The sequence below is a fragment of the Phoenix dactylifera genome, chromosome 15, assembly GCF_009389715.1.
Source record: "Phoenix dactylifera cultivar Barhee BC4 chromosome 15, palm_55x_up_171113_PBpolish2nd_filt_p, whole genome shotgun sequence".
NCBI classification, from domain to species: domain Eukaryota; kingdom Viridiplantae; phylum Streptophyta; class Magnoliopsida; order Arecales; family Arecaceae; genus Phoenix; species Phoenix dactylifera.
This window is the reverse complement of record NC_052406.1, coordinates 214,673-233,081: the sequence shown is the minus strand read 5'-3', so window position 1 is coordinate 233,081 and position 18,409 is coordinate 214,673. Positions and strand designations below refer to the sequence as shown.

Here is an 18,409-nt window from a genome sequence, read left to right as displayed (position 1 = left end):
TTCATACAAACCAGAAAGATCGATGACTTTGGGTCCTCTGTCGTTTGTATTCTTCCTTCCCCGCCTATTGCCGACTTCTTTTATTGTACCGTACCAAGTAGCATAACCACTTTCAGTCGGCTAATTCGTATAGAGCCATCGAACCCTAAATGGCAAAGGGTTCTCCAAGATCCATCTATAATTTGGTGGCAGGCAGCCAGGCATGCGTGCATATGGATCGGTTTGGATCAAAATCAGTTAACAAGATAACCACATCATAATAGAAATCAATATCCATTTTGAGAATATATTTTGTAGGATGAGAGAGAGAGAGAAGAGGGGGAATAACATGCACTTACATAACATAATTAACATATATAATTACATAGGCTGAAGCCAATACAAACAGAAACTGTAAGTTTTCCTTTTTTTTTTTTTTTTTTTTTTTACGGTCGAGTAGTATCTTGTTTGATCCCTAAGATTTGATTTCTGTAACCAAGCTAGATGATAATATGAATGAGGTAGAATAAATCCAACAGTCATCGAGTAGCAATTGTTCCTCCAGCAGTTGCATCAGGCAGTTGAAGACTGACACTGTACTGGTAGCTACTATTCTGCTCGGCATGATTGAAGATGAATGCTAAGGTAGCTTTAAAATGCTTCAGAGCAGCAGTTTGTCCTCGACTCTACACCTGACAGAAGATGAACTGTACACTACTAATGTTTCTGCTTTTCTTGTTAGCAGTTGGTCCCGGGCTTTCAATCTTTTGGCACCCACAGCAAGTTGATGATGCTTACACCTTCCAAACTTGCAATCATGTTCTACTCAGCTAAAGATAAATTAAGAATGAAGGTCCGGCTGAAATGATCCAAAGCAGCAATAGTACTTCTTCCCCAACCTCGCGATCCTGCCAACAGTCCTCGATCCCCGCCCTTGGGAAGTCCTGCTACCACATGAACTACTGGAAGAAGATTGGTCTGAATGACTACCTGGAGATTTGCCGGAAGTAGAAGCCTTCCTGTTATGAGATAGCTCATAAGCAGAAGAGGAAGGGCCGAAAGTCCGTGCCCTTTCAGGGATTGGATTGGCAAATGTGCCCCCTTCAACCACTAGATTACTGCTACTGTTACGGCAAACTGAGCCTGGAAAAGACATGAACAGAATCTAATTTCAGGGTATCTTGAATTGTCCATTCAAGACTAAGAAAAATCTACAGATTGGCACCACACAAAAAGCAAGAAGCTAGACAGTTAAAAGATATAGATCTAAAGGAAATCAAGAAAAAGAGGTAACAAGCAAATGAAATGAAACAAATAAAGCACCCTGACAATATTCAAGTTGGTATGTGAAATAATAATAAAGCTTTGGCTTAATAAAAACAAAAAGAAAATCCACGATACCACAAATTAGCTTATGCTGATATAAGTTGGTCTTAGTAAAGGCAAAGGAAATATTAAAACAAATGAGAAAGCGATTAAATAATGATATAGATCGAGTTAACCTAAAGTGCTTCAATGAGAACTGGACAATAGGGATGTGATAGATGAATAAAGAAGTATTGTGATGCCATTTAAATGGATATGGATGATGAGAAAACCACAACTACAACAAATGAGAGCCAATCAATGGCATTAAGAGAGTGAGTGATGGAACAAAGATTGGGAAAAACGACAGCAGTATCTTATAGATAATTTGATCTAACAGTAGGAAGATCAATAATGGACACAATTATATACAATAAACTCGTGTATAACCTAGGAGCGGAAAAAAAAGGAATGTAATTAGTGGGAATAATATGATATAGCACCTCCCCTAGTATAATTGGAAAATACATGTTGCATATACATTATATATAGAACGCTACAATTGTTAAAGACATACACTAAGTAGCTAATAGTGAGAATTAGTAGAAGCTGAGGCAAGAAAAGGATTCTCAAGTTTATACAAAGGGTACTTTCTTCATAAAGTAGATTGCTCAAAACTAGAAGGTGACTTGGGTACAATCTTATTTTTGGATGATAACAAGTTAATGAAGATACTAGATTAGATAGAATGTTGAATTTGCGGGAGGAAAACCTTCACAAATTAGGGTCTAACAATGAATAAGAGAATAAAGTGTAAACAGGATGAAATTTAAGGAACAGTAACAAAAATGCAATCATCTATCATGATTGATGATGATTGATAAAGATTTACTATAGAGTGATCATTAATGTTATTTTGAATGCAATACAGAAAAAGGAGAGATGGATACAAAATGAAAAGAAAGAGAGCTCAATGAAATAGACATACATTCAGGGTGATAAGTGATTGGCATGTCTTCAGTTCGAAGAATATAATCTGTTGGATAACAAGCCCCAGGATGTTGCGTAGTTCAAATGGTTGGGCTACATATACATCTAAAAAATAGTAAGTTCAGCATGCAAAGATAAGAACTTTCAGGTGGGCAGGACAAACAATGAGGATCATTGAGGAATTGTAGAAGTTTAACCTATTAAAGCTGGTGATGAACCAAATGCTGAATGGAAAGTATATCTGTAATGAAGATTTGGGAGGCCCTGATAAGGAGAGGGGTTAGATCTATTTGTAAGTGTAATGAAAGAGAAGGGGAGGCCCTAGGATAAATAAATCAGAGTCTTGGTGGATACACCATTTAGAATATCTAATAGCAACTAGTAATGTATCCTGTTATCATTAGATGGTACTAGACTTTGACACAGTCAACAGACATGAAAGCAGGTCTAGATGGTCATGAGAAAGGAACAGGGCCTTGACTTTTTGAGAAGGGACATTTTGGAAAGCATCAAAAGTGGAGTCTTGCTCAGGGTTGGAGTCCCAACACTGAGTGCATCCATTATACATAGAGAAGAGATACAACTATATGTATTTGTAAAACTGACTTTAAAAGGTAGGGACAAGACTTGCTGGTTATTATTATATAAATTGGCATGTGCTAGGATGCTAGGGGAACCGTAGGCTAAGTCAAAGCAAAACGTATCAGAACCAGACAGAATAAAAAAGTATGTTCGGCCAGCAGCCCTCTTGAGATGTCTATGTTTATATAGATCTTAGATAAATGCATAGCTATTTGATGAACATGTGACTACAGAGGGACAAGCATACCAGGTGGTGGCCTGATAACCACTTGATTTGATTTGATGGATGCAGAGACACTGTATCTGCAATCTACATGCTCTTCTTCCACCCTCGGGATATGTTCATTCTCAATATCCCTCAACAAGGCATCAGCATCAAAGCAATCATCAGAGTTTACTGACATGAGGCTCGAGTTGTCAGAACTGGATGAAGATGTCCCCGGACTATAAAGGTCATTCAGTTCCAAGTAGTCTCCCTTAGAAAAATCACAAGTTGCATATACATCCTCAGCAGAACTATCAGTTTCTGGACCAGTGACGCTTGCTCCAGATAATACTGATTGCCCCTGCTGATCCCTGCCAACCATCTGTCTTGGAATAATATAGAACCCAAAGTAAATATATGTATACTAAAAGAAATTAACCAGACATTACTCTCATTAGATTGGATAAAAAAATAAAAGCTTCGGTGCCTCGTACACAGAATGATACAATGTAAGCTAATAATTATCCAACAAGTGAACGCCAAAATAGGATAATGAGCAAACAACATGATAAAAGGGCAAAAAGCAAATCATGTATGTGAATGTCCAAAACAAAGACAAGGTTCCTAATCTTACTTTTGATATGCCAATAATGACCCAAATTAGAAATTAGGAGGATACCAACTAAAAACTACTCTTAAAAATACACAAGAGGGTACAATGAAAATTGACAGATTTCAAAGGCGAATTGGAGTTCGTTACATGAACAAAGCACCATAAAAAATCAATTAATGCAGACAAAGGATTGTCAACAAGAAAAAAGAAATGACTTCTACCTGGGATCTGTTTACAGCATCCCTTGAAGACAAATTGTTTTCTTCTTGTTCTAGAAGATTCAGCAAAACACATTCTAGGTAATCACCATCAGCGGCATCTGCAATTATAGAATTATGCTGTTCCTCATGATTGGGCCTTTCATCAATTTGCAAAAAGACTCTACACAGAGAACAGTGGTCCTGTAAAAATCATGCGAGCGCATCAATATTCTATTGGAAGGTCGCGTGAAGGTTCAAACAATAAAAGCATCATCTCAAAACCAAGCACAGGCTGCCAAATATATATAGTACCTGCTCTATATTAATTCCCTGGCGTGTCTTTTGTTCTGCTTGATATTCATGCATCATCCACTGAGTTTTATTTCCATGCGGTGCTTTCCCTATATAAAATTCCCTTGTTGTTTTTCTGCCCACAGTAGGAGTACTTGTCAATATTCTGAGATCATCCATAGATTTCCAGTATCCAGTTCTTGTCACTTTAAATTCACAGTCACCATTCAGAGATTGTGGATCCTCAGGATTGAACAAGTACCACATATCTTCTGCACAACAAGTTTTCCAGTGTCAGCTACTTTCTAATCTAATTATTATTTATTAGTAAATGTAAAGTGAACCGAGGAAAGTTCTGATGCCAGGAGAAGTTAAAGCCTATATGTCTTGACATGGAAAAAGATTTATGCAAAAAGAATTTATTTTTCAGGACTTCATGTACAGCCCTGATTTTAATAGCTAGATGGCACCAGTTGACAATATTAAAATTTCTCTTCTTTTTCCACAAATTGCACAATTCTGATGATTAGAAACACCATATCTAAATTATGTCTGGCCACTTGGATCAGTTAGCATTGGATTTCAGGAACATTTTTTTTTTAATTTTAGGAGATCAAGGCTCACCACAAAAGATTGCCCTTTGCTCCACAAATAGAAACAGTTCAGATATGAGTGACAGATGAATATACATAACGCTTGCAGGCAGTATGTGAGTAGTAACGAAAGTCATCTAAATTTCCATCATCCTGAGTTTCAGAATTTGAGTCATTCATATAAACTTGCTCGCTTCATGAGTGTCCATTGCAAATAGCTAAATGTAAGACACATGGTTCACATTATTCGAGGATTCTCTTTTTGAAGTGAGCATCCTGCTAGCACTTAGTTTTAGATTCTTTTAGAAAAGTTGGAAAAAAACTTAGTTTTAGATTCTTTTGGGAAAGTTGGAAAAAATATTTAGGGTTCAGCTAACTACTTTTGGAGGTTATGCTTCTATTTTGTCCCTGTTTGATGCCACAATCAACAGAGCATTCGAGGATTTTATTCAAAATGAACAAAGCCTGAAAGCAATGACTTCTAACAGTTCTTGGTGGCAAAGACTTTGCCAAAGATATCTTCCTCACCCTTGTCTTGCAGGTTACTTCAAGTTTTATGCAGTTCACCTTCATACTTTAGTTGGAATTTCGTTAGAATCATTCATCTACTACCTCTGAATTACTAGTTATTCGCAAACCAGCACCATTGTACTGAGACAATATATGATCTTCTAGTCCACTATCTATCTTTAGGAGTTCTCCCTTGTCCTTTGCAAACCAGCACCATCTTATTTAGACAAATTTTTGATCTTCTAGAGCACAAACCATCATTAGGAGTTCTCCTTTTTTTCTTTTTTACTTCCTTTGGTCAAAAAACCTGAAAAGCCACTGACCCTTTCCTTATAAACCTTGAGTAGGTCTATCACTAATTGATTTCTGGTTCCAGATTCTAGGTTGAATATTCATCACATGGCCACACTGTGGTAGTGACTTCTCAGGCAGGCCTATAGCAATGACAACAAGATCAACTGCCACTTCAAGTTCCCCAAGAAGCCAGTAACATGAAACATGGAGCAATGATGTAGATATTTGGAACTGATGAAATTACACGAACTGACAACCAAGGTACTAAAGAATATGATCAGCATGATTAATTGACATCACAAATGGACCATCCAAAAATAGTAGGGTTCATCATGAACTTACCAACATCAAACTTGCAACTGTGCCTTAAATCAGCAAGATCCCTTTCTTGACAACATCTAACATATCTATGTTCAAAAACTTGCACAAACATGATGCTTTTGCAAGAAAAGATGCTTCTTTTTTTGGGTATGAGTGGAAGCTTATTAGGTAGGTTACACCATAATGAAGCATGTAAAATGGTATGATATCGTGCGCTTTACCAAGATAAAGGTTAACAGCAAGCTGGCATAGATAGTGTCGTGTATAGAACATGTGGTCTTTTTGAAGGCAAGCTCATATATGAAGGAGGCTCATAAAAAAGATGTAGCCAATTTTGGAACACCCAACAATTATGCATGGAAAGGAAAAGAAGTTCCAGAAGAAAGGAACATATCACCTCGACTTGTTTGGATTTTTTGTTTGATCATCTGCTTATTTATCAGCATGGTGATATTTATTTATGATGAAATTCTAAGTGCTCACCATTCAATGTTAGCAAAAACCATAGACAAGCCATCCATGCTTTAAAACCTAGGTCTCAAAAATGGTGAGGGACGACAACTCTGGCTATAAAACTTATCAAAAGGACATGATGACTAAGCAGTGGTTCAAACAACCTTTATTTGGATCATTTGGCTCTGATTCAGCAAACAGACTCGCAGAGAAGTGATCAGTAGGACAGCATGTTGTTTCAGTCTATTTCTGAGCAATGAAACAAAATATCAATTCCATGACTTCAATTGAAATGCAAAGCTACCATACTTCACAGAAAACATACCAATTCGAGCCTGAACGCCGCTGAAAAGGCAGGAAGAAAGGGAGAAGGATGAAGAATCAAAAAGTCAAGTAATCATATAATTCAAGTTCTATAATGTAAAACACCAGAGATCATTTCATGATTTGATCTCAAGACTCATAGCCAAAGTGTACAACAAAACCAAGGATTTTGCAAAAGGAGGCTGGATGTGACAAAAATATTCTCAATGATTCGCAGGCATATTAAGGGACAAGCTAGCAAGATCCCATGACGATTCAACCCTCTGAACTAGCCACTGACCATGTGATGACAAAGAATATGCATAAGAGGTTGAATATGAACCCTTTCAATCATAGAAGAAACATCACAGAAATCATCTCCAAGCACTATTTATCTGCCCGAAGAAGAACAACACAAGCATGTAATATGAACAATCTAAGACCAAACCCAAGTTGTCCTTGAGGAGGTGAAAAAGATCCCAAGACTTCATCAAATTCCATGGAAACTTTGAATATACAGACAAATTAAAAATCTTGAAATTCACCAACCCTATATAGAGGCAAGCTTAGCAAGGTTACGAGAACTAAGTTAGCAATGCCATGGACCAATTTGATAGCTAATATCTTTTGCAAGTTATCTGAACATCTCCCATTTCTACGACCATTGAATTTGATTAATGCTGAAAACTGAAGTGAATGCAAATGTCATTATGCCAATAGACCACATATATAGCAATCGTGAAAGAATCACACCTTAAGAGGAAAAAGTTCATCAAGGGTGCCTGAACAAAAAAGAATATATAGAATATCTATGAATGGGCTCTATTCACCATGACCCCGGTGCCACAAAACAACAATAAGAAGAAGAATCGAAAAAAAAAGTAGTTGTCCACACTCAAGATGTGTTACATGAGTTTTTTTCAGTTTTCGATGTCAGCTGGTGTTCAAGCTGCGTTTGATGATGTGATCCTCAAAGATTTCTAAATCTTGGTCAACCAGGTGTTGAACCCTGGGCTTCTCCCCAGTGCAACCACTGAGGAGAGGGGGACAACAACCAATGAACCCAATTCATGTTGGCATCTGAAAGCAATTATTAAAAGGTTCTTAAACCGCAACAACAAGCAACAAAGAATGATGTTTGTCCTCGAAATTCTGACATTTTATCACAAAGAAAGACACTCTTTGATGCTAATCTAAATACAGTGCAATTTTGTTTCCTAAAAATTCCATTTTATCATAAAAAGAATCATCTCACTGACAACCTTTCGATAATTGAAGAATGAAATTAATAATTGCAAGTCTAAGTCACTTAACTAAACCAACTTCAAGCCTGCAATAAACATTGTCTTTACCTGACTCACATCATCATTGCTTACTCAATGGATCATGAAAATTTCTGTCTGATCACATGGAGAAAAAGGCCATAAATGTTTGGAAAGAAAATAAGCAAATCTCATATTCAGGATTCATGTCTCTATAAAACCCTTAAAAACTTCAGATGCATAATTAGACAGCAAACATATATATGCATTGTTTGTGTTATGTGCATGTAAGAATACACAAGAATCCTCCTTCCTTTTGCACTTCATCCCAGTCACTTCTACTGGTTGATGACTAAGCTAACACAGAATCTCCCATATTTCCCTTAACTAGTTTATATACACAAAGTCCCTTAACTAGTGTATATACACAAAGTCACTATCCTAAGTATCTTTACAAAAATTGCAAATTTAGAACCTACAACAGAAAATATGGGCAGCAAAAGAATGAAACAAGTACAACACAAGCATTAAAACATAAAGATGAAACTCTGCTTAATTCATTTGTAAATAAATCTTGTTTCCACAAATATTCTTAAGATTTCCTGTAGACCCAGAAAACTATCAAACCACAGAAGAACTTAATTTTCACCCCAGAACAGCAAAAACCATGATCCCTTAGTGACACTGTGCTCCAAAAGCTATCAATATAAAAACCAAATAACATCAAAAAGGAGAAAAAAATTAAGAACGTAGATAGATCTATTCGAATTTTAATGGAGAAAATTAAGAACATATCACTATTAGAATTTTGAAGTACCTTCAGTATAAATGCAAAGTAGCACAAGGAATTAAAGAGGCAACTCTTAAGTATGAACCAATGCTAACCAGGAGAATTCCATGGTTCGATGCTGAAAGGGCTCACTTCAGTGATCACGTTGTCTGGGACGGGATCCCCAACCTTCCTTCCTCCCAAGAACAGTACAAGTTCTTCGTCAGTTGAAGATGCATTGATATCCAGTGGCACAGAGAAAGGCGCCGAAGGACACATGGCGACCCTGATTTGGAACAAGAAACCCTATAAAGGGCAGCCACAGCTAGTATATTTAGTAATTCCCCAATTTATCCAATCCGCCAGGTGCATCCAAAACAAGGAAAAATGTATCCAAAACAAGGAAATTAGGCTAAATCCTGAGATTTGAAGCTTTTTGCTCAAAATTATGTTTCTTTACTTAAAAAATGTTATAATACAGTTCCCGAGCTGATTTTTTTTCCGCATGGGTTATGTCAATTGCCCCAAATAGTAAACTTAAAATAAAAGACAATAAAATGAAAAGAAACAGAACAACCGAGAAATCTAGATATTCGTCTATAATTGGAATTGATTTCAAGATTCTAGATTGGATAACATTAAAAAGAAAATTCTTCATTTCTGTCGGAAAACATAGAAAAATCGACATGGTTCCGCACAGTTTGACTCACCCATACGCAAATAAATCTAAACCAGTCCATTTTTGAATAATACTATGGTTCGATTCAAGAATAATTCCTCAAATCTTTTGAATATGCCGCCATGATTCACCACAAGAATTCTTCATAAAGTGAAAGAAAAACCAAAATTTTAGGCCTGATTCTTTCTTTCTCAATACTTCTTCAACGATTCAAAGAAAAATCCCCATCGACCCAAAGATAAGATCTGGATTCGAGAATCCAGAACAACCAAAGAATCCCTCGAATTCTCCTTCCCATATCAACACCCAAAAACATCAAAAAAAAAAAAAAAATCGAGAATGATTGTCCGATTCTTCCGATCAAAACATCTCAAACTAACAATCAAAATCAAGAAACTCGACAATTTTTCTCCAATCTAACCTCAGAGCCGATCTATCGACGAGGAGTGGACGTAATAGTCGAGTGACCTACGACTCCTCTCTAGCCCCCCCTCGCTCAATGGCCCGAAATGAGGAAATAAAGGAAGCGAGTGGGGACGTATTTATAGGCGCGGGGAAGGCAACTCTACTCTGGCTCTTAACCATGGTTGTACCTCAGCCACCACGCAGTTAATGTACTGCCCTGCCACTCCCCCCCAGCTAAGTCCGCCAATTTACCGCCGTTACCCCTATTCCCATGACGTGTACCCCAACCGCGCTGTATAACAGCCGTTATCTACGTCATCACTTTCTGCTGCGTTATCGTAAGTTTTAACGGCTGTTATGACAGCTGTCAGCACGCACCGTAAGTGGTGCGGAAGCCGTTGAAAGTGGCTGCCGTTGGAAAAGTCAAGCACTGTTTGCATCCTTGGAGACTAATTAGATTATCAATCTGTTTTAAAATTAAACATAATAATCTGAGGAAGATTTAGAACATGTCTTTGCTTGTTGGATCACATCTTTTGTATGGAGTGCATGCTTGATACTGAGTCAGTTCCCGCACTTGACCATTTTTGTAATTTATTTGTATATTTTAATTTAAAAATATTTAATTTATAATGTATAGTGAGCTTAATTGACGTTTGGCAGAGCTTTAGTTAGGCCAAAAAGCACTTTTTGACTCTCCAAAAATACTTTTGGATGAAATAGAGGTGTTTGGTAAAAAAATCGAAAAGTTATTTTAGCTTTATCAGAAAGCTAAAATAGTTTTTTGAGAGAATTTTGGAGCTTCTTCAGAAAATCACTTTTAGCATGCGTCGAAAAACTGTTTTAATTTATAAATTTTTTTCGAGACTAAAATACCCATGATAAAATATTATAATCACAGAAAATATCTCTTTATATTTATTAATATATAATGATAATAATTATCATATTTTATACCTTTATTATTATATTATACTATAAATATAATATTATATTATCTTATATATTGATATGTTATGTTATACAATATCAAATTAAGTTATACTATTATGCTACAGCATACAATATTAGATTATTATATTATAATCATATTATATTACATTACAGTAATATTATACTATATCATATATTTATGTATTAATATACATTATATTTTATTATGTTCTGTTGTATAATACTATGCAATGTTCTTTATGATCATTTTGTCATACTAAAAGTAGTTTCTTAGTTTGTTTACCAAAGACATATTAAAGTTCCACGTTACTTTAGAAGTTGACCTGTTGGGCCAGCTTCTTTCTTCTGATTTCTTTGACTGTACTCATATACGTGTGGTGTGAGAAGCCAGCGTACCAAAAAAAAGAGAAAAATTTTATTTCAAAAAACTTTACTTCCGAAAGTTCTACTGCCAACAGCTTTGCCAAACAAGATCTTAAAAAGATGCCATATACAGCATGCAAGCTTGCTCATCGAGCCAAGTAATTGGATATACATACAACTATATACAATTCTTATCATTTTAATATAAGTATTCTAAATTGATTTAAAATATTGATAAGTATACGGTTATTATTATGAGCTCAAGGCTCAAACATCACTTTTTAAGTTTATTTTATCTTTATTTAAGTTTTAGTTAATTTCTTTTGCTAGTCAATAGTTTGAACTAATTTAACATATTATTCCAAATATAAGGCTACACCATTATTTCACTTCATTTTACCTTATTCCAAATTAGGAAATAGAATATACCGTTTTCTTGCTCTAGTTCTACACCATTATACGGACCGGCAAAGATTTCAGGCATTCCCTATCCAACGAGGGCATGAAACCTTATCCAAAGACTTTGGCCGTGGTTCGAACATAACGGTGTTGCGTAACTAGGACGCGCAGACCTACCTTAAATAAATTAAATAAGCACCGGGGGTAATAGCATCTCTTTTGCTGCTTCTGTCACACGTGGCACGTCCTGGTGAGCCAGGGTCTGCGCGATCTCAGTCACCTTTCTGCGAAGCTTCCCCTCGCATAGTAGAATAACGCAAGAATAGCCCCCCAAAAAACCCCCAGGAGGCACTTCACGTGGACAGTGTGGGTTAAAGCGGGTCGAAGGCAATTGGGTGATCTTAGTTTATTTCTCTCATCCCTTCTAGAGTCTTCCACTTGGACCAAGTCTACGGATTTTTGTGGGCCCTTGCTTGATGGAGCACGGAAATCGGAGTCCGACAATGAGTCCAAGTGAAATGGATTCTTCTCCTAGAAAGGCTTTAATTATTTTCTCAAAAAGAAAGGTTTTCATTAATGGATGGCTACATAAGTAAGCATATCTTAGGGGCAAAATGAGTTAATCATAAGAAATTAGGTATAGTTATGGATAAATTCTTAGGGCTCGTTTGGCTCGTGGGAAGCATTTTTTTTCCTACAAATATGATTTCTGAAAAGCATATTTCTGAAAAAAGGATGCCTGAAAAAGTACTTTTGGCTTGTTTGATTGACAATGAAAAAATGACAAATTTTCAGAGTGCTTATATTTGGTTGACTATATCAACTTTCCTTAAAAAATTATATGTAATTAATAAAAATTAGGTCTTTAATTGCTCTTTAATGCTGAAGAGTTTTTTTTTAAAAAAATAAAAATAGAGTGATTTACGGCTCACGGGAAAGTAACTTGCCTATGTTTCTCATAGGAAAGACTTTTTCATGAAATGTGGGAATTATATTTTTACGGAAATACAACTTTTCTATCTCTATTTCTTGAAAACTCAAACCAAATAAGAGGTATCTTATTAATTTTTCATTGACCACATTTTTTTTCTTTCTTTTTCCGTGAACCAAACGAGCTCTTGGTGCATAGGTGGGAAAATGTTTGGGGACGCAAAGTAGTGCCCAAGTGGATGCTCAAGACCAATCCAAAGTGTGTGTGTAGGTGCGTGAAAGAGAGCTTGAGCTGAGTTTGACTTCTACTATTCAAGTTGTGTCTCACTTAAGCTCCGAGGATCTCTCATCAAACCCTTGCTTATTGTTTTTGCAACTGGTTCATGTTCAAACTTTGCTCGTTTACAAGGCGAGTTTCAAAAACTACTTGAGCTTGACTCATTTTCTAGCTAGGGCAAGTCTGGACTGAGTCTGGTCCAAGCTGCTCATTGGCAGCTTACTTGGCTCATTAAAAGCTGGTTTGAGCTCAAATAGTTTCAGAGGCTCGCTGGTAAATAAGTCAAGCTTGCATTGGATAATTCCAAAAATCAAGGAAGCTTGATTTGGCTTTATAAATTAAGGCTCTTCTCAGAACTTATACAAGCAAAGCTTAAGCAGCTTTGATGGAGCTCGGCACACGATGCTATATATCAATCCAAGCCGAGTTGCCTAAAGCTTGGGCCTAGCTTGGATTGTTTGCTCGCCTCGTTAGTGCATGCACATTAATTTTTATTAGTTGAACTAATCTTTCTATTTAAAATGACATATGGAACTTTTTGTGCACCCGGAATGGGCAGATTCTTAGACTATGCAGCGGTCGATCCTCTTGGTCTTCTTCAAATAATTGGCGACCCTTGTATAGTTTATAATATCCTTATTTTTCCTCCCGCTCTCATTTATTTAAGATATATTTGGTTGGAGGAAATCAGATTCTGAAATATGGATGGAATGATTTTTATTCTAGATATTTTGTTGGAGGGACATCTCCATTTCGATTTTTTGGTATCCTCAAAATTCTATCCTTACTATTTTTTGGTATTCAAATTCTAGTTCAATTCTAATTACAAAATAAACGCATCGAAAGATATGACCATTTTGATTCTCATTATACAATATTCTGATTCTGAATTTATGGTCGCAAACTAAACATGCCCTTAATTTGGGCCAGTGGCAAGTTTTTTTTTCCCCACAATATCTTTCATTATTTGGGCCAAGCCCTTACAAGAGATTAAAAAAAGGAAAAGGCTGGGCACCCATATCAATACCTCAGTGGGAGTCCAGGTGGGCGGCTAGTTCTGTCTGAAAGAATTGAGTACGGAATAGGGAGCACTGGCAACTACCATTCTGCCGAGAACTGCCAAATATGGCTGTTTTTGGAAGTGGGGACACCATTTAAAATCGTCGCAAAGAAAGGATGCAAAGTGGACCGTGCCGGTTTGACCCAGGGTAGCTGTTTGGGTTTCAAGTTCATTAATCTTGGACCAAGACATTACAACAGCTATTGGTTTTAATGTTTTGGTTTGTGATTAACTTCAATCTAGGAGGGTTCTCAATTTTATGATAAGTCCTAAGTATTATATTTTCTTTCAAACGTACCATCGAAATTCCTGTAAATGTAACTTTCTGTTGTCTTCACCAATCATTCAATGCTTGTCAATTATCCTATTTGCTTCTTTCATGATGATGAACATTGTGAAACCTCTAGCAAAAGAAGCATGGTGCTTTTGGGGAGTATGCGGAATGATTGGCGAGCGACTCTGATGCTTTGCTATATGGTATTGAAGTTATTGTTGTTGTCACTGAAAATCGACCTATCCCAAGCACCGAGTAGGAGAGATGTTGAAGTGCTCGACGACAAGCTGTTTGGTTCATGCAAGGCTATGATTCAAAGTAAAAAGTTGCAGTCAGGGTCCTGACCTGCGATTGAGCTCCGACCTAAAACAACAAAAACGAAGAGCTCCTCTTGCTGGAGTGTATCTGGCGGAAGATCCTCCAATGCCTATGCCAGGACAATGCTCAGAGAATAGAGGAGGTTCTTAATGGTATGTCAGGGCACATGAGCATTTATCTGGAAGATCCCTCGAAGAGCCGATTATATAGACGAAGGAGAGCGCCTGTCGCCTTAGAATTCAGGCATGTGGGTTGGCCAGAATTGGCAAGCCTCTGCACGTTTCAAGAATCAGGTGCGAACATTTCGCACGCAGATTGTGTTCTACTCGTTTGGTTGGTGTGATTCAAGAGACTGCTCGAGATTACGGCTGAGCTATCACCAGCTGTAGGGGATTTTTGAAATTCGAAGTTAGTTGCATGCTTTTGGGCTTGCCACATGGCGTGTTTTAATTGTCAATTTAGAGACTTCGTGGCGTGCTTTGGTTTGTTGGCTCTTTTGTATGAGCTGTGACCGATTCTAAGACACATTTGCCCCTACTTTTGTAGCCGAGCCAAACCTGCTTTTATACCAACTGCTGTGGAGAGTTAGAGATCTGCATATAAAAACTGTCATGGAGAGTCACAAATCTGCATGTAAAGAGAAGAGGAAGACCCGGCAGGATGGCTCTCGCTGAGCCTCTTCCAATGCTTAAGTCAAATAGTGTTTTGGAATAACAATTGTCATAACTATTGTTACAGTTGCCATTTTGGCCCCTTGCTAAAACATGCAAATTAATCAATAAAAAAATTAAATAATGATAACTATTTAGCGGTCATTCTGTTATTACAATTCTAGTAAATGCATTGAAAGCTAATGAATTGTATAAATGAACAATCATAGTTTCTGATGCAATGATAAAATGCAATTCCATGGTCCATTTTTAGCGTATGTTAGTATCATAGAGTCCTTATTAAAAGTGAGAGAATTATCACACCCCGAACCCAGCAACCGAATCTGGAATGCGACACGCCACACACTCCCTAGAGCAGAGCCCTAGAGACTATGCTAGGCCCATGAGCATAATTCACACAATACCAACATTTAAACTAATCGACCTATATTAATTCTTCAATAGTTCAATTACAAATTTTCCAATTTTCGTCTGTTTTAGCAAAATAAAATAACTAACTAGTTAACTAATGACTAGCTGCACGAACTCCACATCCCTTCCATTCGAGTCTATGCCTCCTGTGACTTTGAGGAAAAAGTAAGAAGAATATGAACTTTGTCCAGCCTAGTAAGAATCCTAAACTATTACACCATAAGTAATAAAAAATAATCAATTAATAATTCCAAACGAATATTGTATCAATAGTCAAAAAACTTATAAATAATGAACACATAAGGTCTCATTATCATCTTTTTTTTTTTTTTTTTTTTTTTGCTGAGAACGGGTGCTTCATACAGTACGGGTATGAATACACCCAATAAGATCAAAATACAAAATCTCGCGGAGTGCCAATGGCAGCTCCGCCTCCCCCGACCACAGGGCATACCCCGAGTGGTGGGCCGCATGGGCAGCCACCCAATCGGCTGCCCCATTGGCCTCCTTGAATACATGCTTGGCCAGATAGGCCCCCCCCTCACACATCATCACAATATCGCGAATCAAGGGGTGGTCTGTGCCCTCACCCCTCAATCCCCTCTGTATCCATCGGATGACCGTGGCCGAGTCACCCTCCAAAATAATCGAGCTGGCTCGCAGAACAACCCGTGCGTGTCGAAGGCCTGCCCAGGCTGCTCGCAGCTCTGCTCCAGGAACTGATATATCGAATAACTGACAACCACCGGCAGCCACCAACCTAGAGTGCGGGCCCCGTATGACAAAGCCTGCACCGCCACTCGTGCCGCCATCCAAAACCGATCCATCGAAGTTGACCTTGAGGAAGCTCGGGGGTGGGGGCTCCCAGGTGAAGAACACCAACTGAGGAGCTGCCGAAGCAGAGGGGGAACCCCAGGTGTCCCGAGCTGTCAAAGGTCGGTCTGAGTGAAGGGCGGGACTGATCTCCGAGGCCTGCGCTCGAGCAAACTCTGCCACAAACCTTGGAGACACCCTGCGCTCACCGAGAGTACGGGCATTCCTTGCCAGCCAGATCTGAAGTGCTGTGCAAGTAGCTCTAATGCCCTCCTCACGGGTCCGTAAACTGGCTAACCACTGCCGTATCACCCGGAGAAACTGTAGCCGCTCACTCCGGGCCTCCTGCGGGATCCCTGCCCACTGCCATGTCGACCTCGCCCACGTACACTGGAAGATAACGTGGTCCACTGACTCCTCAGCTCCACACGTCCCGCACTCAGCCGGGACCCCCCAACCGCGCCTGCTCAACATATATATACATATATATCACTAATTGTTCAATAGTAATCTTTTACATCATGTTATTCGTTTCTCATTAACTTGATTTTCAGATTTTTTATTATTTTTTTTTCTTTCGGCTTTGGATTAACCAAGATCATGACCTAGCTCGAGACTAATACTGTATCACGTTATAGCCCATGATGGCTATCCGACCCATGTTATAGCCCGTGATGACTTTATAACCGAACTTGAGGCTAATACCACGGGTAAGCCCGTGGTGGCTTTATGACCCAGTTCGAGGGTGATACAACGTGTAAGTCCATGGTGGTTATCCAACCCACGTTATAGCATGCGGTGGCTTTCCATGTGTCAGCAAGATTAGTCAAAATCATATTTTATCCGTCTGATTTGCCTGTTACTCTTGTCAAATCAATTATTACATAAACAATGATTTTTTTTTCAAATTCAAGATATCTTTGTTCATATAATTATCTTTTCAACATTTGATGCATATAATAACCACATAAATATATTTGTACTAAAAATCATATAAAAGCATATCATCATATGCCAAACTGAAACAAATCTTACGATGCAATTCAACAATACAAACCAATAAATATGTATGTATGTATATGTATATGTATATATATATATATGTATATATATATATATATGTATATATATATATGTATATGGTGATTCAAGTACAGAGATTCTTATCATTACCGAAGACTAACTAACACAATGATCACTGACCCACTTCAGGGTCTACAAGCGAGGGTGAAGAATACACTGATAAGAATCTTCTTGCAGAGACAACTTTTCTTCTATAGAATTAAACTGGATTATCAAAAATAAGTTAAACAGCGGACTAGTAACCTAGACCACCTACTTGCATCCACTAGGGGTCCATCACCCGATTTTTCGAGTACCCGTCACTATCTACATCGTTCAACTAGAGAGAGAAAGACATCAAGAGAGAGAAAGAATGAAGAGAGAAACTAGAGAGTGAAAATAGAGAGAGAAGAGAGAAAGAGAGGAGATAGGAGAAAGGAGAAGAGAAACTCTCTCTTCCGACCCTCCTCCCTTCCCTCTCGCAAGACTAAGGGGGTGGTAGCCACGGCGGCCCATCCCCACTCGATGGCGGCCACGACGGCTGCAGCCTCTGTTAGGATCTCATGCATGCCGCAGAAAAATTTCAAAAATTTTCAGATCTGCAGCGGAAGGGCATGCGCAGATCCCGTTCATCGCATGAACGTATTTTAAAATCATTTGTAGATAGATTAGGATTAAATTCTTTTAAACCATTTAAAAATTAATATAAAGATCAGATCTTCACCTTGTGCGGGTAGATGGTCTCCGCAAATCTGATTTACGTGGATTTGTTGAAGGTTCGATGGAAGCCACACACGCGTCCGACCTCTACTGGTATCCACACGAAGTAATGAGTCGATCGAAGCCTTTGGATCTTCCCAGGATGCTAGCTCCCTTGCAGAGATGGCTATTGATGGCTGATATCCTCTCCCTTGAATCAACTTTTGATTGCCTTGAGAGGAGGAAGAAGAAGGAAAGATCTAGGAAGAAGAAAACAAGGCCCTTCGCAGCCTTTTCTTTTTCCTTGCGCTAGAACCAAAAAGAGGAGGAAGAAGGCCACGCCAAGGCTTCCTATTCCCCTTGTTTGCTTGCTGATCAATGGAGGAATGGGAGAGAGGTGTTCACGGCTGAAAGGAGGTGATTT

The 18,409-nt window shown here is 38.1% G+C and overlaps 1 protein-coding gene across 6 annotated transcripts; it reads right to left on the bottom strand.

The window, feature by feature from the left end:
• Positions 1-276: 276 nt before the first annotated feature.
• LOC120103730 (NAC domain-containing protein JA2-like) lies at positions 277-9,874 on the bottom strand. Of its 6 annotated transcripts, none has more exons than XM_039134011.1 (6): positions 9,771-9,873; positions 8,787-8,976; positions 4,187-4,437; positions 3,896-4,075; positions 3,104-3,443; positions 277-1,122 (listed from the first exon to the last, which is right to left on the bottom strand). In XM_039134011.1, exons 2-6 carry the CDS (start codon positions 8,947-8,949, stop codon positions 821-823), a joined length of 1,236 nt encoding a protein of 411 aa, XP_038989939.1. In that variant the 5' UTR covers positions 8,950-8,976; positions 9,771-9,873; the 3' UTR covers positions 277-820. The 6 variants fall into 6 exon arrangements, with proteins under 6 accessions (XP_038989939.1, XP_038989942.1, XP_038989940.1 ...); XM_039134014.1 differs by having other exon boundaries at positions 4,187-4,434; XM_039134012.1 differs by having other exon boundaries at positions 8,787-8,956; positions 9,771-9,856.
• Between the last annotated feature and the right edge of the window lie 8,535 nt (positions 9,875-18,409).